At 38.7% G+C, this 24,908-nt stretch overlaps 2 protein-coding genes across 5 annotated transcripts in view; one reads left to right on the top strand and one right to left on the bottom strand.

Moving 5' to 3' along the window:
• The first annotated feature begins 389 nt into the window (after positions 1 to 389).
• On the top strand, positions 390 to 9,255 carry LOC121947592 (SAM pointed domain-containing Ets transcription factor-like). 2 transcript variants are annotated; one of them, XM_088081961.1, is made up of 6 exons: positions 390 to 649; positions 5,179 to 5,614; positions 7,221 to 7,418; positions 7,590 to 7,637; positions 7,764 to 7,898; positions 8,085 to 9,255. In XM_088081961.1, exons 2-6 carry the CDS (start codon positions 5,191 to 5,193, stop codon positions 8,261 to 8,263), a joined length of 984 nt encoding a protein of 327 aa, XP_087938087.1. In that variant the 5' UTR covers positions 390 to 649; positions 5,179 to 5,190; the 3' UTR covers positions 8,264 to 9,255. The 2 variants fall into 2 exon arrangements, with proteins under 2 accessions (XP_087938087.1, XP_042348636.1); XM_042492702.2 differs by having other exon boundaries at positions 7,761 to 7,898.
• Positions 9,256 to 10,574: 1,319 nt separating this feature from the next.
• The window catches only part of LOC121947553 (protein kinase C and casein kinase substrate in neurons protein 1-like), a 46,968-nt gene continuing 32,634 nt past the window's right edge, over positions 10,575 to 24,908 (bottom strand). For all 3 annotated transcript variants that reach the window (XM_042492645.2, XM_042492646.2, XM_042492648.2), the window contains 8 exons: positions 24,244 to 24,400; positions 23,813 to 24,048; positions 21,829 to 21,984; positions 20,129 to 20,304; positions 18,365 to 18,485; positions 18,167 to 18,273; positions 15,259 to 15,455; positions 10,575 to 12,946 (listed from right to left, as the gene is read on the bottom strand). In XM_042492645.2, coding sequence (XP_042348579.1) covers positions 12,837 to 12,946; positions 15,259 to 15,455; positions 18,167 to 18,273; positions 18,365 to 18,485; positions 20,129 to 20,304; positions 21,829 to 21,984; positions 23,813 to 24,048; positions 24,244 to 24,400 — 1,260 coding nt within the window. In that variant the 3' untranslated portion in view covers positions 10,575 to 12,836. The remainder of the gene's footprint in view (positions 12,947 to 15,258; positions 15,456 to 18,166; positions 18,274 to 18,364; positions 18,486 to 20,128; positions 20,305 to 21,828; positions 21,985 to 23,812; positions 24,049 to 24,243; positions 24,401 to 24,908) is intronic.

Below are 24,908 nucleotides of genomic sequence, written 5' to 3'. Positions count from 1 at the left end.
TCAAAGCTCCTCAGGTCTACATTTCTGCTGAGGCCTGAGCTGTGGATTTATCCCAAAATAGTCATAAATTGTCCCACACCTCTCACACAGAACTGTGAACTTTGACACACTAATCTGATCAGATTAGATATATTTAGCTTCAAATGTTTTAGGCTCACAAAGTTTCAATATTATCCCAAAAAACTGCCATACTCAAAACGCTCATATAAAGTCTTCTTCAGCTTCTCCCCAGGCTGTTAAAACTCTCTGGCTTTGTTTACTAAAGGAACCCTCCATACGAATACTGCAATACTGCCCCAAGTCATTATTAGTTAGGCACTTGGAGCAACCTCCCTCACTGAGACACACCCTTTCCTTCAGAATTGATATGTCACAAAGGCACCGTGTCCCAAATAAGTCAAACTCTCACTGCTTGGACCAGCAGTCTAACAGGGTGTCTCCGTAGTTGGAGTGGACAGAAGAGATCCAGCTGTGAGCGCTGGACAGGAGACAAAAACTATATAGAGCACATCCTCACCTGAGGGCAAACAGATACAGCCTCCACAGGACTCTGACTTCAGCCCAAACTTACACTAAAAGCAGAGGAGCAGTTCAGGAGCGAGAGGAGGCCTCAGCACTGGAAACTACTGAACCCGCAAACACTGACAAGGTAAGACTGCAGCTCACAGTACCACTTGTATTACTACTACTAGGCTATTACTGCTATTATTATTACTACATGATACTACCTGCTACTGACACTGCGACCACTTCTGTTATAAGGAGTTGATGAAGTATTCATATACTCTGGTGAGCTATGAGGGGCCCTCAACACTGTGGGGAGTGAGAGCTTTTCATTTTATTATTATTATTTTTTGGATATTGAGCATGAAAAAATAATAAGAAATAAAATAAAATTAAATAAACACAATCAAAAATTAATTTATAATAAATAAATGAAATAAGGATAAAAATAAATAAATACATAGATATATTCTTTAAAGTACATACTTATGGTTACACTGCAATTTGTCTGTCATACTTATCATGTGAGATCTATTTAAGGTCCACTTTAAACATTTTTCTTTTTAAATCTGGTGCTTGTCATTGAGTTATTGTTTGTAAATAGTTTATGTCTCTTTTTTATTTATTATTATTTTTACTTAGCTTTGGCTATACATTTTATAAATATAAATATTTGTGCCTACACAGAAAATATTAAATCAAATAAATACCATGACAGGCCTTTTTTTCACAGCAGACATTTCAACATTTCTTGACAACAGTAAAAGCACAGATGATAAATAATGAAATTAATGACGGTTGAATTCCACTGAGCTGCTTCCTGGGTCCTCATGTGGTGCAGGCTGGCTCACCGTCACACTGTCATGGCTTCCTGAGACAACTAGGCCGTCCTTAATATCATCAGTGACACCTGTGCTTTTCCTGCTACGACAAATCAAAATGTCCACTGTGAAAAAGACACAAACACAAATAAAAAATGTAACTTCTTGTGACGATTCAAGGTGAAGCCTTTTTTTTCCTATTTTTTTTACAGATGGGATGTTGAAATCTTGAATATCGGCGCATATTTTATGTTATAAAACATTATAGTAAATACCTGCTAAAAAATTTCATAACATAGTAAATATTACTATAGTAACTCTAAATTGTCAATTGTCAAATTGATAAAATATTTAGTACCATAAAATGAAAGTACAATACTTGAGGAATTAATTTTAAATTGTGCTTTTTTAAAAAACTTACTTTCCACCTCTATCTACTACTGCCTAAACAGACAGACAAACAGGAAAATAGACAAGTCAAGACAAAAACTAGACAAAAACTGCTTCACCTGAAGACAGTTATCATATAGTTGTAACTGTCGAAGATAAAGTTACACAACAGAGCCCTCAGGCTTACTGCGACAGAGAGATGCCAAGTTTAGAGAGAGATACCAGCCCAACAGGAGCAGTTACAATTTAATCAAATAAAGAAGAAAAAATAAAAGATCATGTCTAATTCTGAGTTTTCTTGTGAGCTGTTTCTTTAAAACCTGCTCAAAATTTCCTCTGCTTCAGTGAGTTTCAGAGACACTAGAAGATTATTCCATTATACTGCAGCTGTATATAAAAAGATATTTTTGCCCATCTAGTATAATTACTCCCCTACTCTTATGTACATTACTGTTGGTGCTACGACTGTTATGACTGTAATAAATAAGTAGATTTTTGCTCGCACCATTTCCTCTACAGTAATTATACCAGCTACACTGCCACCAATGCTACTGCGTCTACCACCAGCTGTTCTTCTAGTGCTTCAACTAATAATAATCGTAATAATGATTAACTTTTCTTATAATGGCATCCAGACCAGTGGCTTTCAACCATTTTTTTGTCATAGCCCTTGAACTGATACACACTAGGTCCCCCATATGATACGATTTTGCTCCAGGGGCCTTCATCTGAAAAGATTGTTAAATATGACTAAAACCAGAATTTTATTAATAATACTTGAGGAGATAACCATCGAGGATGTGAAACCAATCAGAATACAGAATCCAAATGAACATTACTCTTGACTCTTTATCCCATTATGTTCACTTTTATAGTCACTTAAATAAAATAGACCCTGGGTACTCCCCCAAGGACCCCTGGGTGAGAGCCACAGGTCTAGACGATTAAACGTCACATATAAATTAAATACAGACAATAATCAACTACAGTTAATGTATTTGATTTTCCCCATTTGTTTACTGATAATGAGCCTTTTTTATCAGTGGATTAAAAGGAAATAATCATGTTTTGTAAGAAAAAAACAAAGTTCTGATTGAATGAATCAGTGTTTTGCATGAAGGTGAATTGAAGCTAAATTGAGTGTGTAGTTAAGAGATATTACTTACATCACTTGTTCACTCTTGCTCTCCTCCTTACTGCCACTCTGCAACCTGTAACAAACAAACACACACAGACTCAGACAGATGCAGCCACACATGAACAGTCTGCTGAACAGACACAGAGCAGGTAAAGGTGTGTAGTCAAACACCTTTTGTCCGAAGTACAGTGGATTGCAGCGATGAATGACCACAGCTTTTCATATCGACTAACTGCCTCTCATATCAGTTTGCTATCTGACGAAGAGTAAAACACAGCTACAAATACAAGTCTACAAATAATAGACCTGTTTTCGTGAGTGTGCTGCTTTCATTTGAACACACACACACACACACACACACACACACACACACACACACATACACACACAGAAAGAAAAGACATTTGTTCCAGAGAAAAAGGAAAATCTAGAAGAGCAAGTTTTTACTGCCGCTAAAATTCAAACTGCTAACGCCTGCAGGCGAGGAAATAATAATAGAGACATGTGTCCAGGCAGCGAGGCCATACACCTTTTTCACACAGACACAAGTTCACTCTTTTACACATTTTCCTCTATTTTTATTTTTGTGAAATTTGCGGTGATCCTGTTTTAGTAATCTATGCACAAACAAAAAAGGATGATGACTTTTTCTGGTGAATTATAAAAATAAATTGTTGGCTCTAGGCAATAATAACAGCTGCTGATGTCATTTCTGTCATCTTTACCTCGTATTTTCTCACGCAAACACACTTAAACAGCTTTATCAGTTATCTGTTATTTATAGCTCTATATTGTTCAGAGAGAACTGCCTTAGCACACCAACTCGCACTGTGTGCCTTTGTTTTGGAAATGTTTTAGACTGAGTACCAGTCGTCTGATCAATCTAATTGTCAGCACTTCCAGGGGCGGAGTATCACACAATAGGCCCCTGGGCACAGATATGCCCTCCCCCCTCCCCCCCCTTTACATAGGAGCAAGGCAATGCACCTTTTTATAGATTTCTTTCTCTCTGTAGTCATTTTGTGTCTCTTTCGGGTAACTGAGTGTTGTTTTCTGATCATTTAGTGTTCTTTTTTGTCAATTTGTGTCTCTGAGGTAATTTAATGGTCTTTTTGGTCATTTTGTGTCTCGTTGAGCTACTTTAGTGTTTTTATAAAAAATCATTTTATGTCTAATTTTGAATTTCTTCCTTGTCAGTGTGTTAATTTGAGTGACATTTTGCAGGTGAAGGCCAGGGGTTGGAGGGGTTGGGGGCCTTTACACTTTGGGCCCACTTAAGGCCTGTTAAGCAATTATCCATCCATGAGTACCTCATACTCAGTGTTTGCCAATGTATCTGTGTATAATATTCAGCATGATGTGTCTGATGGTGCAGGTACTTATTGTCACACCTATTTCATTCACTTTTGTGATGCATTTTTGTCTTTTGTTATGTCACATATCTACTCTGCTGAGAGCTGCAGTTGATGAAAGGACAAACACAGAAAAAAAGATAAAAGCATTATATATTACTGCTTTAGTAATTCAAAACACTTTGAATTCACACATATTATTTTGTCAGATCAGATAGTGTGTGGCACTCCCTGCCTGAGCTGTTTCTTACTCATACCTGCAGCTGCTTATCCTTTATCCACATATTGAGTGTGTCCCACCCTTTGTGCTGTATTTTATCAAGCTTTTCATTTGCAATTAACTTGTATGCTATCTGGATGACCTGCTATTTGTAAAATACACTGGGTGTTATATTGTGATAGTAGCCAAACAACTCATTTACCATAATCATTTGTATTTTTCATTTAGATTAAAACTTACAAGCAAATTCATTTTGACTTACAGTCTTTGATTTTTCTTTCTTTATCTGTACTTAAAGGTGGAGTAGATTGCTTTCTGATATTGCTGAATGGTGTTGAAAATAATGTTAAGGTCAGAATTTCACAAAGGCTGAACTCATATGACCTGGATATTTCCAATACATGTAGATTCATGTGAGTATCTGAATTATTAAGATAGATTATGGATCAAAAACTGACTTTTTGAGTTACATTAAAACACATTAAAAGGCAAACAATGGCTTCAGTCAATTTACTGTCACCGTTGCTCCAGTTTGCAAAGCGAGAATGACAGATTCCTTATTTCAAAGTAAGTCCCAGAAGAGTAAATAGCATGCAACAAATGTCAGGTTTACTTTAGGATTGCTGCTGTTTAAATATTGAGCATCTGGGTATGGTAGCATCAATGCAACTCTGTTGAAAATGTCAGACAGGGTGTAAATCTGTTATGACACCGATGACGTTTTATGAAAACAGTACTGTCTTTTTCTTCTAGTGTTAAACAAACATGAGCATGGGGAGTCCAGGCTGTGAGCACACGGGCTGCACTGCACACTCACCTCTCTACATCAGCCACCCCAATGCTGACTCCAGGATGGCCTGGCTGGACCAGGCAGAGGACATCAAACCGCCCCGCAGCCTGCTGGGTCTGCCTGAGCTCAGCTGGACGGGGGTCTACCTCCCCTGCTACGACAGATCACCTATAGAGGAGAACCCATGGGTGCTGAGGATGACAGAGGCCCCGGCTCCCGCCACTCCTCCCTCCAGGACACCAGAGCTGAGCCCGGTCAAGCCAAACCATTTGCATGACCCCCCCTCTGAGATGGAAGGTCAGGTGGAGGAGCGCTGCCTGGAGCAGGTCCAGACCATGGTGGTGGGGGAGGTGCTGAAGGATGTCGACACGGCTTGCAAACTGCTCAACATTGCACCAGGTAGGACAGGTTAAAGTTACATTATTACAATCAAAGAGAGACATTTGAGTAGACAAACCTGCTCCACAAAGTGTTGGCAGAAACTGACGTCTAATGAAATAAACCGTCAAAAGCCGTCATTTGTTTGTTTGCTCTCATATCAACATCTCCAGTGACACAGCAGGTGAGCATCGGAGGCCCGCCCACCTTGTGTAAACTTCTCTGTTGGCAGACGCTCATCTTCACTTCTTATGAACTGCGTCTTTATCTGCAGGCTTAAAATCATACACTGGTAGTGCAATTATTTGCCTTCTATACAGTGCGCTTCTTACATAAAGTAGGAAACACATTCATGGGGGCTCCAATTTGAATTTGCATGTACTTTGAAAGAGTTAGCCAGAAATTTAGTGTTGCATTATTAGATTATTATTGCAAAAGAGAGTTTTTTTAAGATGGTCGAAAACAAATTAAAGTCGCAGAGGCCGAGATATCTTGACTTTTTGTCCCCAGCATGGGCCAAGCACAAGGAAGACTTGAGTCCACATTTGCAACTGGTATCCTTTTGCTGCAAAATTTCAAACTCTACACACCCAGTTTCTAATTCAGGCTTTATGTTCAAAATGTGTGATTGTGAGTTGAAGCTGACATCACTCAAATAAAGTCACCAAGCCACAGAAGAACAGTCTTCTACATCATTTCCACTGCACGGTTCAGTTTGATCCGACTTAACTCACTTTTGGTACCAGGTTCTTCCCTCTACTTTGTTTTTCACGACAGATAGTACCCACATATGTATAAAGAGAACTGGAAACAGAGTTGAATTGGCCCTGTTAAGTTTCTCAGGGGCACATGAGGCCAAAAATATTTCACATTTCCTGAATCTTCTGCATCGATGGGCCCACAGAGCACGTGCTCTAGACTTACAGTGGCTGAATGGCTAACTTCTGATTTAGCAATCTGCTAACTTAAATGGAAATAAAATAGTTTAACTGTGCGGCTATTCTACACTTTCCACTCCTTTACGGAGGTCTCTTTTACAATGTTTATGGCAAAATGCCTATGGAAAACCAAAATAGAGTGAGTGGAGTTGAGTAGAGCTGTAACATACAGTGGAAATATGAGTACAAACTGTTTCCTTGGGCTGAGTAGTACTCTGTGGGAAAAAGTAAACTGACTTTGACAAATAAAACCAGTCATGTGGTCCTATAGTTGAATCTCTAAACAGCAGTTTTAGGATTTGTTTGTGTTCTGGTTTAGTTTCTTGGTCTTCACACATCCTTTAAACTTTAGTCCAGTTTACTTAACTGGTCATATTCATTTCCATTAAACTATCGTCTTTTTCCTGACTGGCTGCGACACTCATTCTAAAATGATTTCTGACAGCTACTCCAACGATTTAGCATTTCTCTTTATCGTAGGAAATTTACACAAGACAAATTATAAAAAACATAACAGAGGCGGCGATATCTTGATTTTTAGTCCCTGGTATGAGGTCAAAATCTGAATTCCAGAATAATGGACCTACTGGACTGATGTTTCATGTTTTCACTGTGAAATAAAAAGGGTCTAAACGTGTGTGGAGCTGTGTAATCTAACATGTTTTGTCACCCTGTGTTTTCCTCTTTAGACCCGTTGGACTGGAGCTGCATGCACGTTCAGAAGTGGCTCCTCTGGACCGAGCACCTGTACCGGCTGCCGCAGGTCAGCGCCATGTTTCAGGAGCTGAGCGGGAGGGATCTGTGCTCCATGACAGAGGCAGACTTCAGGCAACGCTCCTCGCAGTTTGGGGACATGCTGTACGCTCATCTGGACATCTGGAGATCTGGTAAGAACAACAGAACCACGAGGAAATGAACCTACATTAGCTCTACTGTTATGCAAATTAGGAAAAGGCTGATTGTGAAGCAAATGCAGTGTGACTAAGAGCAAATTAAAGACTTACCTTTAGGTATTCTGTGTGGTGTAAACTGCTTCATTATTGGTTCTGCTTGTTTAGCTGCAGCAATGAAGGAGCGCTGCCCCCCAGAAGAGGACAGCAAATCAGGTAAGTTCTTGGTTATAACAAGATTTCTATACAACTTACTAAAGCAGTGGTTTCCCTGATAAAAATACTGAAGTAAAACAAAGTAAAGCCACATCTGTTTTCTGAAAATCTCTCCTACGTTAGCAGTTGATGATGAGTCCTGGTCAGATGTGATGCATAACTACCCCAGCCAGCCCATCCACCTGTGGCAGTTCCTCCGAGAGCTGCTCCTTAAGCCGCATAACTACAGTCGCTGCATCCGCTGGCTCAACAAAGAGAAAGGTGAGGTGATAATAAATAAAAGACTGTTAAAAAGCATTCATTAAATGTATATATACTACTTAGAAATGCTAACTAGGGCGACATAATGTTACATAAAAAAATGATGCAATTTTATTTTCCAAAATGCAGTTGCTCTTATTCATTTCAAAATCCAAACTATGTACATTTTCTTGGTTCTGTCCAAAGGGATTTTCAAAATAGAAGACTCTGCTCTGGTGGCCAGGCTCTGGGGCATCAGGAAGAACCGCCCGGCTATGAACTATGACAAACTGAGTCGCTCTATACGCCAGTACTACAAGAAAGGCATCATTCGAAAACCCGACGTATCGCGCAGACTGGTCTACCAGTTCGTCAACCCCGTATGATGAAGAGGATCGGCTGATCCGAAGAGAACGAGCTGAAGAGAAACCAAAAGATATGCTGGTCATACAGTAGAAGTAACATTAACTCTGAAGCTCATTCGTTCATTGTACTTTGATGTTTCATTTCATTTGTAAAGACTGCCTATTTAACTATGCACTCCTGCCTATCATCATATCGCTCTACTTCATTATTCTTATCACTGGATTATTTTAATTTTTATGTCTCTTTGTTGTCGTTAGCACTCGTAATTTTATTTTTTGGTGTGATGTTTTGTTTCTCAAGAGGACACATTTCTTCTTTTAACTATGGAAACATTTCAAAGATTTAACGCTTCATTCACTTTTTTGCAGTTAGATGAGAAGATCGATACCATTGTAATACTGTTGCTATCTTAAATTAGCATGAAGACTGGAAACAGCTAGCTTGGCTCTCTCCAAAGGTCAAAAAACGGCATGTAAGCACTTCTGTATCTCGTTTATGTAGTGAGCTTTAGAAGTGCTGGCGGGTGACTTTCGATACCTTTAGAAAGAGCTAGGCTAGCCGATTGCAGTCTTGGAGCGAAGCTACGCTAACTTGCAGCTAGCATAAAAACATGTTAGATCAAACTTCTCATCTAACTAATGAAAAGGGAAATATCATTAATTTACAAAATTTTAAACTGTTCTTTAAATTCTCTCTTTTTTTCTTAAACAATGACACTTTTTGTCATTCAAGTGTCTTATATTTAGCAGTTGCAGAGCAATGCCAAAGTAAGAGTATTTTATTAAATCTGCCTTGATTTATAATCCTTTTTACACTTCTATCTTTGGGATTATGTTAAGGATACAGAATAAAATGATATATTAACAAATGTTGTCTCCTTTAAAAGTAACATATTGCCACGCCCAACTCGTCAAACCCTGATGCTAGGTCAGCGGCCCTGCACATCAAACCCCTCCAGCTCACAGATGTGTGATAACAGTAGATACTGCACCCCAGGATGGCACCTATTCAGTCCAGCGGAGACGCTCGCCTGGTGCATATGCCAAAAACTCTTTCATGCTTGTGGTTATACTTTTGCAATATGTGGTCCACTGAATATACGCAGTAGTGTTCCTCCTGTCGGCCGTAGCATCGAGTTCCTGCTTGATCATAGACTTTATATTGTGACATCACTGATTTTTAAATAGATTTTCTCGGCTCGAGGAACGTTTAAAAGGTTTAAACCTCCATAGATCAAAAAATCATAATAAAAAAGAGTCATAACTGACTTTCCTTGCAGTTCAAGGCGTCCCCTCAACTGTTTTACAGATGTGAGTGACGCCTCACAGCCACCCTGTCAAGCTGCCTCGCCCTTAAATATACAAAACTTTGGGCCTTAATAAAATATAAAGGAGCGAATTATAAAAAAAAACTCCCCCCATACAGTTGTCATGAATATTGAAATTAGCTATAGTGACCAAAACCATTTTTTGTACCAGAATGTGATCATATTTCTGTTGCGTAGTTGGGTATTTTAACATGGGTGTTGCTCTTGGAGCCATGCTCAAGAGGCCGTAAGAGGAACAGCAGTTTTTGGCACTTTTGCATCGGCTTAATTTTTAAGCCTCAGAGATTTCGGCTTGGGTTTAGGCAACAAAGGAATGATTAGGTTTAGAAAAAACATCATGGGTTAACTTAAAATAAGACACTAATGTAATGTAAAGTCACATGACATACATCACTAATTAGAACCTACATTGTTACTACAATAACTTGATTAACTTTTGGTTTTACACACGATACAAAAGCATTCTTCCACTTACAGTTTGGAGTTTGTCTGACCTGTCCATCTCCCCTTCCCACATGCCCCAATTGGACTTTTGTGCTTTTTATACTACAGGATTAGCGCAGCTAAAGCGCACCTCGGTGCGTCACTGTCAGGCCTCTGACCAGGTGTCAGTGTTTGACTGACTGGGACTGAGTACAGGTTACAGAAACAAGTAATCGTGTGATACATCACATGTGCATAGAAAAAACACACGGACACTCACTTTTTTTCAACAAACTTGTTTCCCCTTTCAAACCAATATCGCAATATTGACACCATCACAACAAATTTGAGTCGGGTTCTTCATCACTATCGTCATTATTATCTGTGATCATAATCATCTTTATGCATATTTAAATGAACTTCTTGTTACATCAAGATGAACAGGCACTACACCAGTTAGGAGATAAAAGTACATCACTAACTATGAACATACATCTTCTAGACCGCTAATATAGGGTTTCCACAACGTGAGCTGCTGTCCCCTGTGTGCATAAGGAAGAGATCATCAACATAAAAAAGCATTTACATGTACACCTTTTTACTGCCTCAACATGGTTAGGTCTCGTTGTTCAACTCAACACAGTTGTACAGTTACAATAGAATATAATCTTTAAATTACATCATCATATACAAATCTGACAGCGTGGGATAACGTCACGCTTTTATGATACACTGACAATTCCATTGCAATGAAATTCATACGATATGGTACCTATTACTTAATATGTTTTCCATTGCTGTTATCTTAATGAATCACATTTACATGTATAACACTACATTTTGTCTTAATAGTCAATCACTTGCATTTTTTAAATATTTTTTTTTTTTTACATTTTTGTTTCTGTAACATTTACACAACTCATACACACTGGATGATGAAGACTGTTTTCCCCCAAAATATTAACCTGGTAATGTGGATTATGTGTTTGTTTTGTGTATCATGTGTTTAATGCACGTGTGTTTGTATGTGTGTGTGTTTGTGTGTGTGTGTGTGTGTGCATACGCGCATTGAGGATGTGGGACAGTTTAATGATAGGAGTCCTTTTTGCTATGCTGGACAGCTTTACTCTAAGACACAACTTGTGAGCTGGTGATGTGTTTCTCCTCATGTGTGAGACCCAAACCTGTCAAATCCTTTTCCAGACACAGAGCTAAACACATCTGACTGCTGTTGGTCCGCTGAAATTTTTAGAAAACTTCAGGACAACTAAGTTATAAAAAGCATCTCTCCTGTCTAATCAGAGATTTCGGTGCAACTCGTAGCAAGATAACTCACTAAATCAGCGTCTGATGAATGCAATTTAATTTCTATAGAGCAAGATTTAAAAGGAACCATGTAGTGCACTGTGCAGGAGTCATCTTACAAGCAGTGCAGTACTGGTGACAAATGTATTCCCTGTGTCGTTGCGCAATGTTTTGCAGACAAATGAAGTTTGGGTGGACTGGGAGGCAGCTACAAGTTGATCCTCACTGAAGCTGTGATATGTAAATTATTGCATGGAGAGAAAACAGAGAGTTGATGGGTCATTCTTTGGCTCAGCAGGGAAACGGGCCACATAACTAGTGCTTTTTGCTAAGTGGGGCTTAAAATGACGGTGTTTTGACAACATGCCCTCTCTCAAGCCCAAACACTAGTACATTCATGTCCTGTTGAAGAGGCTTCGATCTTCACACAAGCACAGTAACAAGCCTCCATTGGCCCCCTCACTCTGGAAGAAAAAGTGCCCGGCGCGGGCATTGTTCAGAACCCACCTTTCATACTGCAGTGGCAAACTCAAGACTTGATCCGACTTTGCTCTGAGGGAATGTATCGCTCGTGTTAGCAGTGGTGGATTAAAATGAGACCTGAATTACTGAACCAAGAATGAAAGCTTCTGCAGAGAACTGTGTATCCTTTTACCTTTGGATTGAATGGAGATGATATTGCTAAGAAAAAAAAAAAAAGTCAAACAAAACAAACATAAAATCAGTTCATCAACAAGCTTCCTTTCATGAAATGTCCAGAAGAATGTGATGCTGAAAAAAGTGAACTCTGCATTTTGTAGTTGAAGTGTTGCATCAAGTTGTAGCCCTAAACGAGGCCGCAGGATTCAGGGAATGCGAGATTTTTTTTTTTTTTGCATAGCGCATGCTGCTATGCAAGTTCAGAAACAGTTTAAAACACATAGCACTGCACACACTGGAAAAGAGGTCGGACCAAAATCACAAAGAAAAACAAAAAAAACGAGAAAAAAAATTAGAGGATACTGTTTGTGGTACTTTTAACACTACACAGCATTCCAGATGTAAGAATGACGACTGACCACACACAGCATTAAAAATGCTACACAAAAATGGCATCACACTGTATATACACAATGCAGGTTAGAGAAGCTTGTCTTTGTCGAATGGGTTTAACTGATTATATTATCTTCCCATTTTCACAAGAGAACAGACTGCAGTGGACTGCAAGTTTAAATAAGCTGCATTATACGTTAAATACAGCTACACAGAGAAGCAATGTGTTCCTGCACTGTCTTGATGTTATAGTTGAGTGTGTATATACTGGAATAACTGCTGCTCCTGTTTTTAAATGTGTAAGTCCACCCACCCCAAATGCTGGATAAAATATATTATACTGATATATTGTCTTTTTAGGTTACTAAGTTTTTATTTAGGCAAGACTGCTTGGCGCATCTGTTGGGCAAGGGATGTGTTGCTCTTAAGTCTCTGGCTATGTGCGGTGCGATTGGACGGGACAGTTCAGGCTGCCTCCAATGGCGTGTCCTTGTCCAGTAGCGTGACTAGATTGGCTCGACATAATTGGCTGGGTACAGTCCCTCTCGGCCGTTGTCCAAACGACCTCTACACCAGCCTTGTTCGTCTTCGTCCTCAGTCTTGGTCAGTTCATCACCTGTGAAGGAGGGAGACACCACTCCTTAGTCAACAGTCTTGTGTCTAAGTGTCTAAAATAAAGGTATCTGTAAATTTAGCTCCATACTGTCTGTTTTTGTCCTGTGTTGTAGGCAGTATTTTAGTAATACCGAGGTCATGAGTCCAAGTCTCCCACACTCCCAAAAAAAAGAAAAAAATTACAGCGGAAACATTTCATAGTGATCACTTCTGTCCGGGCAAAATCAACACTATAAGCCGATGAACCTTTTTCTGTATTCCTCATGCAGATTACCATCTTATTAAAGTTTGTATTTAAAGAGATTTTTGAAAATGAAATATATAGAACATGCATAAAAAGTAAGACAGAGAACATTGTATGCATCATAAAAAGTAATAAATTTTTCTTTATGATTTTTTTGGAACTGGGGCTGGGCTCCATCTGGGGCAGGACATCATGTATGTTTATTACGTGAATATTAAGTAATGAGGGGCATTACATGACTGGGCATTATCAGTCCTTTAGACAAGGGTGGTTTCAACCACAGGCGCTTTCTCTGACTTATTTTCCACTTATTTTACCGTCATTATCAGCTGTGATTGTTTTACCTCTGTATCTCGTTGGCACATTATTGACAGTTTGCCATAAGCTTTGATGAGACTATGTTTTTCATTGGTCATGGGATCATCATGGGAGTAGAGTAAAAAATAAAAAGTAAAAAAACAAAAAGGAATTACTGTAGTTTTGTTTTCCCCTATGTCGTCATGTATAAAAACACCAAAATGAACATTGTAAGCAGCTTACTTGATTCCTTTAAGTGAATTATTTAAACAGCATTTGTGTATAAATGAGTTTAAGTGGTTACCACTTTGGACTTTTTATTTTTTATATTAACACAGTTAAAGAAACTGACTCTTTCTCAATGGTCAGATGAGAAGGTTGATACAATTGTCATGCCTGTAAAGCATATTTTAAAATATCACCAGAAGTCAGTTAGTTAAGCATAGACTAGAAGCAGAGGACACAGCTATCCTCGCTCTGTTTGAAAGTAAAAATAAATCCACCTAACAGCACCTCAAAAGCATACTAATACCCTTTTTTTCATAAAAAATTAACACGTATGCAGGATTTTTAAACATGGGAAATCCATCACAAATAGGCGATAGACTGCCAGCAGACTAGTATGCTTTACTGTTTTCTTTCTTTCTTTTTGTGTGTCACATTTAACGTTATGGATGCACCAGCGAGAACGGTTAGTAAACAGTAGAAAGCAACATGGAGGTCAGTGAAAATGTTTTGGTGGTTACCGCTTTTTTAAAATATCTGTTATTTATTCAGCATGTCTTTCAAAATTCAAAGTTGGTGCAGACTAAATTGGAACAATGTTTAAGCACCGCTCGGATGGAGACGGATGGAATTTCTCCAGGTGTCATGTTTCCATCACTGCCTATCAGAATAAAGTCAATAAATATGAATGACTACTGCAGAGTCATTTTACGAGCTATGTTTCAAGTCTTTGTGCTAAGCCAAGCGGGGGCTGTTTTTATGATTGGGTCTCTGTTTTGTTTGTTCACATGCACAAAAGGACACACACGTTTAAGAACATGTGTGAGGCGATACAATTAAATAGTTTCACACGGTTTCGTTGTTGAACAGGCGACAGTAAAGCACCAAGAAAAGCAGAGAAAAATGCAAAGAAGAAAAGACTGATTGCACCTTAACACACCTGTAAACAATGCAGGTTTCAAGTTAAAAAATTGGCTTTGTAAATGTTTTCCGAAGAAAGAAATGCATTCAACACAATTGCTCGACCTCTAGGATACACACAACGGATTTGTGTCAGCAATACTCAATGTAAATAGAAACTTTACAAGAAAAGTCTGCAGGGCACGTTTCTTATTTATTCATTTTTTTTTTTAAAAAAGAACATAAAAAGAACAAATTTGCATGTAGGTATTAGATGTCTTCAAAGACTCCCCCAGTCACTAGCAGATATCTCTCAGATGATTTAAAAACCCCTCATCTCAAATTTTGCTGTCAAAAACAGGAACTAGATGCACAGACAGAATGAAGACGCACAGCTGTGGCTTCTTCAATTGCTATTTTTCTCAAAGAGCTTTTTCTCTCTTTTTCCCAAAGAGCTTGTGCTAATTGGTGGCGAGTGCCTGTAATTTGTTTTCCATGTGGCTATTATTGACCGATCACTGCTATCTTAACCAGGACAGAGTTGGTGATTTTTGACCACCTGCGTGATCAATGAATGATTGAGTAAACAGGAGCTGTGTGCTGGTTTTGTTTACCACCATATAGCTCCTGCGTCATCTGATAATTACCTGCTTTGAAGGTGAGCTCATCTTGTTCCTGGCCTTCATAGTCATAGAGAGCGCGGACACGGACCCCTCTCCCAGTGCTAGAATCATCTTCAAAAGAATTCCCGTTTCCACCGTTTTCGTTTCCAGAGTAAGCAGCGGGCTGCTCGTCATCGGACCACTCAGTCGAGTAAGCTTGGTTTTTCTCGTAGCTGCTCACGCTGGAGGAGAGAGAACATGTATGGTGAGATTCAATGTTACAAACCACATTACTGAAAGTCTCTTCAAAGTCTTTCTAATTGTCAATGAATCCTATGAAAAGATCAGAAACATCCATGAACTGATTATATGAAGACATATTTTTCAGTGAAGCTTATTCGTCTGTGCCACACAGGTCCAGCACTGTGGGTGGGAATAACAGGCCTGGACTCTCCCCCCTGCACAACTGGCCCATCCATAGTGACTGGAAGAACATTTATTTTCTGAACCTTGATTATTAATGATCAAAAATCACCTTTAAATAAAAATGTTGAACCTTTTAATAGAGTAAAAGAAAAAATTTATAGTGTCCCACTCCTAAAACCTGGAAATGAGTTAGCATTTTAGCACCTCCAGTTCCCTCGTCTTGAAATCTATGGGTTTTTTTGAATGGGTTTTTGGTTAGATGCCCAAGAAAAGGTCTTTGGTTAACACAAACTGAGGAGACTTTCAAGTTTTGTTGTACAACATAACATAAGTAAGTAAATACCCCACTTTGGAGTCTTGTGGTGACATCATGCGTGGAAGTTGAATTTACGCTTCAACAATCCTAAAAGTTAGTGATCATTTGTGATTATCTTGCTGAAAACAACCCAAAAGAAAAATCCCACTGGTTTTTTGTCAAGGGACCTAGGGCGATTTTAAAATTTCCACGTTGGCCTACCAAAAAATGTCACTCCTGCAGCACTCTATTAAGCTACTATCATGTGTGAAGTCTGGAATGATTACAAGAAGCTGTTTTACATTTGCCCAGGCCTGTTAAACCCATGCACATCACAGCAAGTTATGTTAGTTTCCTGCAGAATGCGTGTATCAATGGTTTAGAATACAGACAGAGTAAGGTAAGGTAAGGTAAGGTAAGGTAAGGTAAGGTTTACTTTAATATCCCACAGGAAATTTGTTGGGGCTCAAAGCTGCAGCATCATACAGCATACACACATAGACACACACATACAGACAACATACATATGAACACTTGCATTAATGTGCCTAAATTCATTCATTTCATGAATAGTAAAAGCAATAAAAACAATAGTTTCACATAATAAAAAAGATGCAACCACTTTCAAATTTCATTACTGTAAAAGCATTTCCCATTGCCTCAAGAGGAACCAAGACAACAATGTGGGCAGGACAGGAGGTAGAGCTGAAAATCCCTGCCTTTATTGTCTCTATATTGCCTTGAAAGACCATTTTGTTTGAGACTTTTAAAGCTTTTAAATTACCAGCGCAGTGTGCCGCTCTCTCTCTTTTTAATAGCTAGTGTATCTCACACAGCAAATGATTTATCTCTGATATAAACAAATAATAGTCCAGTCAGATCATCTGAAAAAGACGGGGACTCCTTAACGACAATTTAAATATCAATAATCTAAATTAAAAGAAGCACAAAATCCACAGCACAAACAAATACGATAGATTGGATTCTATGTTTCATTTTTTGCATGATTTTAACAATATACCTATGTGTGCTGTTTGTAATGAACACAAACTGTCGTGGGGAAATAAGAAGCTATCTGGCACTGAAAATGTTTTAGAAAAAGACTTAAAAAGTGTCAGAATCAACCAGACGCACTAGTCATCTTCCACAGCGTGATATCAGTCATTTCTGTTTTAGCGAGACCACCAGTTGGAAACCGTCAAAGGAAGACAAACTTCTGTGATCAGCCAAAATTGAAGTCCTGGCATTGTGCCTGGTGCTGCAGATCTAAACTGTTAAAAACGATTAAAAACACATCAATAATCCTCACTGTTGCACTGAGAAGTGTTCCTTCTGTGAAGAAGATGGATGAGCACTGTAGTTTTTTTTTTTAACTGATCTCACAAGCACCATCCTGCTGCTGTAAATATGCACTAACATGCAGAATCTGCAGCTGAAAATAGCAAAAATAATAATAATAATAACAAGTCTTTACTGCTGTTTGTGAGCTCAGCCCCACCTGTTTTAGGAAATAATTTAGCCTTAAGAAAAAGTACATATTTATGACCAAATTTTAAAGATGTTTGTAAGCAGTAAGAACAAATGCACTTGGGAGTGAGAGTCACAGACAAGACAGGGAGGTCAGAACGTGGTTTTGGTCTTTTCATGAGATTTGTTGACTAAAACATAAATTTAAGTCGTGATTTGTGACTTGTTACAGAATATACTTTCATGAATTAATACAGGATTCCCACACATTATCATGAAAAAAGTTTCAAAACTTTTCCAGGATTTTTCAAGGACCATTGTTATTTTTCTTCTTTTCCCACCTGCGCGGTGTTCAAACATATCAGATTCTATTCAAACATAATTTCAGCTAGGTGACATACAGAAAGGGAGAGAAAGGTCACAGGGAGGAAATGAAGATATGTAGGTGATGGTGAAGAAAAACGTCACACATGGATAGATTTTGGAGCTGCGTTACCTCAACAAATACGCAAATGAAATTTTCTGTTATATTAGATCACATGGAAGTTTTTCAATAGAAGATTAATGTAACTATTTCATTTTACACAACAAAATTCCATGACTTTTCCGTAACTTTCAGGATTTTTTTTTAATTTCAGCATTTTTCCAGCCCTGAAAAATGTTATTTTAAAAATTTAATTTTTAAGTTTTCCATGAGTGTGGGAACCCCATAAATAAAGTGTTAATCAGTGTGGTTGATGTGATTGGAAACAATAGATTACTAACCTGCTGCGGTCACCAGGTGGAGCCACATGGTCGGTGCTTGGAGTGGGTGGGGCTCCGTCTGGTTTCTTCTTCTTTGGAGGAGCATTGGCCTGGTCTGGGTTGTATTCCTGGAGTAAAATAAACATGTGATAGCAGAATGAGGAAGAGTAGTAAATGAATACTAGAGGTTTTTGGTGTTTTTGTGAATGACAGTCGTACCTCAAATGCAGGCCAGTTCATATGCATTCCCGGGCCGTGGTTGTTGCTGAACCACTTCAGGTCCTCTTGTGTGTTTGCGGCGAGGATCGTGCGCTCCAGTTCTCTGTATATGGTGGCATAGCTGCGGAACGGAAAAGGGAACAAATGGTGATGATGAAAGTGCCAGAAGAGACCCGGGGGTGCTGCCAACTTGGCGAGAGAACCCACAATGCAGTTCAAATCTGGGCTGACAGAGATCCAACACTAGGTCATGACGGGACTTCAGTGTCTCCCTGAGTTTTCTGCTGAAGCTCTCAACAGCTGAAGTATTTGCCCCAAATAATCCTGATAATCCTTCACAAAGACATTGTTTATGTTGCCACAGTTTACCCAAATCTCTGCAATGTGTTATAGATTAAATGGGCACCTTGTAGTTTTATTACCTAACTTAAAGGATAAACCAATCTGACTAAGTTTCATACCTTAATGCTGTAAGAAAATATTTATCTCTATAAAGTCTAAAAATTAGGAATAAACAGACCACAACATCATCTGATTGTTTTCTTTTTTCTCCAGAGTTGAAACATTAATTAAATGGGTGCTGTGTTGGACTGAAGAGATAAGAAACCATACATTTTTAAACAGAAAATTCATTTTCATAACTAGATTTTGGAAAGATGAGGGCATATTTCCTACTGGAGATTTATATATAAGTCTAGTCTGTACTCATATATATATTTAGGGGTCTTCCCCCCAAAATAAAGAGAGACCAACTGCATTATATTTATATATTTTGAATTGTCACCCAGAGCCTGAATGCCTGAAAGATATTTCCACCATAAATTTTTAAAAAAAGGCACAAATCATTAGGGGTGTATATCACAAGTTTCATCACGATATTATATTTGATCAGTTTTTGACCAACAAGACATATTTTGTTGATTTTGATTCGATTCAGTTCAAGGGCCTACACCTTTTTTGAGATGATATCTGTCAAATAATCGCAAAATGATTTTTTTTGGCACATAGTGCTCCCCAATTTCTTCCCCCTTAAAACAGCTGTTAAGGGCAACACAGGTGAGGTCATGAATAGTAAACAGGAGAGGTGAAATGTGAAATGATACACATCTAATATGAAGAATTACATCAGTCAGGATGAATACCACCACAATTCTCTAAACAGCAAAGGGCTCGAATCATTACTAGCAACCAAAGGTAGGTTTGGTTTAAAACCCTGAAAAACACTTAGTCGTGGGTCTCGGCTTTGTTGTTACATGCCGGTTAAAAACAGCCCAGAAAATGACAAGCATTCATGGTGAACAAAATTCAGTTTGGCAGAAACGTCATTGACTGAATAATCAATTAATTAGTGCTGTGAGTCGGAACGCTAATGAGAAATGCATGCCTGGTTGAGAAGTGTGTTGAGATTAATCAATTTGAGGAGAACTGTGCTGAATGTGACACAACAAATCAAACGAATCTATTGTGCAATGTGATTAAAAGTAAAGGTACAGTATGCAATCATGCTCAAAGAGTTCTTTACCCATGTTGCATACGGTATCACTAAGAATAAAAATGATGCCATTTATTCGCTGAAATGACTCTGCAAGAGGGGAATAAAAGAAAGGTGTAGCAAGTAACATGCAGAGATGGTGCTAAATCAGAGGAATACACAGCAGATTAAAATGAGATCATTACATATATAAAATCACATGAGGAAAAGGAGTTTCTCTGCTCTGTAAATCAGCAGCTCTAAATAAAACCGTCTCCCTCCGCCTGGCTGACCTTGCGTTCTCGGTGAGGTTAAGGTGGCGTTTGATGTCCAGCAGGGCCTCCTTGAGGAAGGTCAGCCTCTTGACTTCATGCTGCTGGCACTGGTCAAACACCTGCTCCATGGACTCCATGTACTGCGGGGTGCACTTACTCAGCTCCTCCAGAGATTTCTCATACTTCTCTTTAGCCTGAGAGAGAAAACAGAGAACACAGTGAGAACTGAAGCCTCTTAGAAAAACAAACCAACATGGTTTAATTATCATTTCAATATTTATTGCTGAGTATTTGTAACTTTATATTCTGTGAAGAAATTGCACTACAGCTCATTTGTAAAGAATTCATTGTGGTGCTTTGGCAATGTTGTAAAACTGAATATCTGCCGCCTGTTGCACCAGCTGTGTTTAATTGCAAACTAGTTATAATGTTAATTATTACTAACTGTGATTTATGCATTACTAAAATAAAAGCGGTTGCACCAAAGTGATAAGGTACAATGTAACTCTAAGTGACAACTAAATAGTGCTTCTAGGGTAGTTTTTAATCATAAATGTTAAAGATTTATACTCACTCGTTGTAAAACAGCAGTTCTGCCACAGCATCATTTTTTTATCATTTGCATGCCATTGTACAACATAATGCAGTGAAGACTGAATTTATTGATATAATATTTCAATATGGATCCAGTTTACTACCATGCACAATGATACCAAGTGGCTCATGCCAGCCACCAAGCTAATGCGCATGATGACAATAACGACGTCTATCTTTGATCCCTGATTGGCGACTTGTCTCAGTAATGACTTTACCACCAAACTAGGTTTTGCTACAAGTAATTGTGGTGCAAGCAATTAACCCTTTGAAACCCGAGGCAATTTTTTAGATTTCTTTCAAAAACATGGAACAAATTAACAAGAAGTGATGGGACACAACAAAAACAGGAAATGACCTGAAAAAGTGCTAAAAAAAATCAATATGAATAATTGTTTTCTTGAAGTCTCTCCTTTTCTCTCTCTCTCTCTCATGTATTCGGTAATTTTCAAGTTAATTTTGTCACAGTTTTGCAATTTGTATGACATTTCATGACAAGTTTCAGACTACTGAGCCTCTAGTGCAAACATATATGTCGTCACATGGCAAACATTTCTCATTATAAAACAGTTAAAAGGAGCATTGTGAAGGATTTAGCTTCATCTAGTGGTGAGGATTGCAGATTGTAACTGAATGAAACTGGTTAGAATTCCTTCTGTGTTCATCGTTTAGGAGGTTTTTACCGGGAGCTGAAGTATCCACAGAGGTTTCCTCCTCTTCAAAACAAACGGAACAGGTGATATAAACCACTAAAATCACTGAACAAAGCAGTTTCTCATTAAAAATCAGTGTTTCTCCGATGCTGATCGGCTTATCGGAGACGGGCCGCAAGCCGAGCACCTGCTAATGTGCTCACCTATTTCCTCTGCTAACTTAGGATAGAAGATAAGATAAGATTAGCCTTTATTGTCTCCCTGAGGAGAATTTGTCTTGAACATTCGAGAAAACACAGGCGACAGAAACATGTCTCACATCTACTGACTCGTGACAATGTTTTATAGGTATGTGTGTATCTGTTTTTTGTTTTTTTTTTACTTTTTTTTACATCTTTGTTTTCCCTCACCTCAAACTAAACAAACCAAAGACTTTTTATTTTTCCTCATTTGTGTTTTTGACGTTCTCACCTTCTGCACATCCTGTTTGCATTTGTCCACTTTCTCGTGGAGTTTCTTCTGCTGGTCGGCTGTGACAGAAGCCTCAGTCTTGCCGTTGGCCTCTCGGGCTGCAGCCAGTTTCTCCTCCTTGCAGGCCATGTGGTACGTTTTCTTAGCTGCCTCCATCTGGATGTCCAAACACAGACATTGTCAGTGTCTCCGAACATGATCTAATTTCACCAAATGAACACAAGGGAGTCACATCAACTCAGCTCGGAGTAGGAACGACTTTGTCCAGACACTATACTAGAATTTAATGCGATAAGTAAATATAACTGCAAAAATATTGTTACATGCTTACAGCAATGACCGCAGCCTTATTTTGCAATTTAGGGTAAAAGATCAAAGGCAGTCATGTAACAATACTGTTACTACTTGCTCCTCTTAAGTTTTGTATTTTAAATGTCAATGCAAAAGTCAGGAGTTCATGTTTCCCATGTAGAGCTGAGAAAAGTCTTCTCATATCATACAGGTCCAGCTCCAGAGCAAAGGACTCAAACAACCCCTAAAACCAAACCAGGGAAGGGAAAGGGAAGATTTAACTTTGAACACTGTGCTTTATTAATGGTTTTAGGCAGTGAAGTTAGTACCTACAAAGTGTCTCCTAAGCTGAAGAATCAAGACTTGGTCCACTGACAATTAATTAGCGTCTTTCTCTTTTGCCTCATAGAGTTTTTCTTTGAAATTTCACATGCAAAGGGAGGGTGTTTAAGTGCAGCTCTCAGAGCTGCGGATCAGGAAATGTGCCAGTGAAACCACCATGGGTGCAGCCACAGACAGTGTCATGGAGAGGCTCCAGGATTGGCCTCTAGATAAAATCCTACATACAGTCTACCTCTGTGTTGTTAATCACAAATGGAAATTAAAACTTAAACCCTATTTACACTAGCAACCAGTTAAAGTCTCTGTTTTTGTCGAATTTACTGATATTATCTCTTGGATATGATACTATAGCACTACTAGCCGGGAAGTATTGTGTTAACCTCTTTTTTTTCTTTACAGATACAGTTGGTAACCTCTGTGAAAATAATTGTATGTAAACTTTGATGACACTTTCATTATATTCTGTAAAAACATCACGTCTCTCTTTTGCTTCCTACCGCTTCTAATGGCATTCCCTCAAATCAGACTACAGGGGGTCAGCAACAACCAGTCCAAGCTGAGGACTCTCGGCTGTCAATCATGTCAATCACTGCTTGTGAAGTGCGGTCAAACTCAGCAGAGCTAATCAAATATGAATCAAGATTATTTTACTGCATTGCTTTTTTCTTGACTCCAATATTTTCAGAGACACATTTAGTGTACTGTTTAGCTGTAAAATGAGAAAGTTTGAGACCTGGCTGACATGTTAAAAACAGTTCAACCAAAACAAAACACTGATGGCCAGAGGAAACTGTCTCGTTTTCGAGTTAAACAGTACACTAAAATATGTTTCTGAAACCATCTGAAGGGAGAAATAGAACAGTAACAGAATCATGATTCAGGTTTGATTGATTCGTTCAGCAGGTTGTTTATTTATAGGTGAGAGCAGCCTACTGCTGCTGCAGAAAAAAATACATGATGAGAGCGGTGAGAGTGAACCAAAACAGTAAAATTGTGAGCCTGACACTTAAAAAAACAATTATCAAAAAAAAAAACCAATCAATCAAAGAAAATGGGTTTAAAAAATCTTTAAAGACCAGAAAGGGCCTGTGTTACTTGTGTACTGCATTTCCCCTGTATTTTGCTTTTATCATGATATCAAGTTTAAAGTTTGAAATATTGTGAATAGATAGATAAGTGATTAAATGTTGTTGTGACACAGCTGAACACAAGGCAACCTCACAAAGTGAGGACCGGAGAGAACCAGGAAGCAGCTCATTCATGTCTTACATGATTCATGAAGTGAACCTGTTTTGTTACACAGAGGACAAAGACTCAGAGATTCACAGATATTTGTTTCCATCCCCCTCACCTCCTTGAGCTTTTTGGCCCACGGTTTCTGAGCCTTCTTGAAGCCCTCCTCTGCCTCCTTGGCCTCTTTGAAGCCTCCGATCATCTGCTTGTGATAGGCTTCCTTCTGCCAGTTCTTCACTTTCTCCACGTCTTCGTTCAGCAGGTTGTTCTTCACGTCTTGGTGTAGCTCGCTCACCTTTTCTGCCTCGGTCATCACAGCCAGCCAGGCTCTCTCCACAGAGCCGTACTGTGGGCCTGAGGGTCGGACAGAATTATTAATCCCATGTAAAATATTTAGTGCAATAACACACAGCCAAATATTACCAGAGAGCAAACAACAAACTGTAAACGAAGCTGTGGCAAATTGAAAAACAGCGTACAAAGTACAAAGTACAAAGTACATTCATTTGTTGAGCCATTTATTTTATTGACCCCCTCCCACACGCTGACCTTTCTCAATGAGCTGTCTCCATCTCTTGGACCAGGCAGTTAGCTGATCACCGTAAGCTTTTTCTATCTTGGCACGTTCCTGCAGGCAGCCCATGAGGTCATTGCAGAGCCGATGGCCATCATCAAATCTCTTGACAGCACGTTTGTAGTTCCCCACCTGAGAACACAGAGATAAAGAGGTTCAAGGCACAGAAAGCAAATCTGATTTTACATATATCACTGAAGAAAAAACATACACAATCCAAATCTACATCAAAATATACAAAACAAACAAAAAACTTGAGAACGGTTTTGTTATATATATATATATATATATATATATATATATATATATATATATATATATATATATATATATAGAGAGAGAGAGAGAGAGAGAGAGATAGATACTGTATATATACATGTCTTGCAATTGCCACTAAGATTTCTTTTATTCCTTATATTACCATTGTCAATATATCCAGCCAGATCTGTCCTTCCTGGCTGCATTACAGTCAAGATGGCAGCAAAGATAACAAAAATTGGAGGGTATCCGTCTTACTTTATTGTGTCATAACAAATTGAGTATTGAATTAATCTGCAGATGCATTTATGCACCACAGAGGCATTAATTAATGTGGGTGGGTTGGACACATTTTACCACATAGTGCATGATTTCCAGCACT

This window comes from Plectropomus leopardus, chromosome 9 (genome assembly GCF_026936395.1).
Source record: "Plectropomus leopardus strain MGB_pleo_1.0 chromosome 9, ASM2693639v1, whole genome shotgun sequence".
In the NCBI taxonomy this organism is placed as follows: Eukaryota; Metazoa; Chordata; class Actinopteri; order Perciformes; family Serranidae; genus Plectropomus; species Plectropomus leopardus.
Note: the sequence above shows the minus strand (reverse complement) of the source record. Positions and strands in the feature narration are given on the sequence as shown.

Excerpts from the sequence above, each read along its gene's own strand:
- LOC121947592 (XM_042492702.2), top strand. The coding sequence starts at position 5,191 with ATGAGCATGGGGAGTCCAGGCTGTGAGCACACGGGCTGCACTGCACAC. Across the intron at positions 5,615-7,220 it reads ACTGCTCAACATTGCACCAG|ACCCGTTGGACTGGAGCTGC; the intron begins GTAGGACAGGTT and ends TTTCCTCTTTAG. Across the intron at positions 7,899-8,084 it reads CTGGCTCAACAAAGAGAAAG|GGATTTTCAAAATAGAAGAC; the intron begins GTGAGGTGATAA and ends TTCTGTCCAAAG.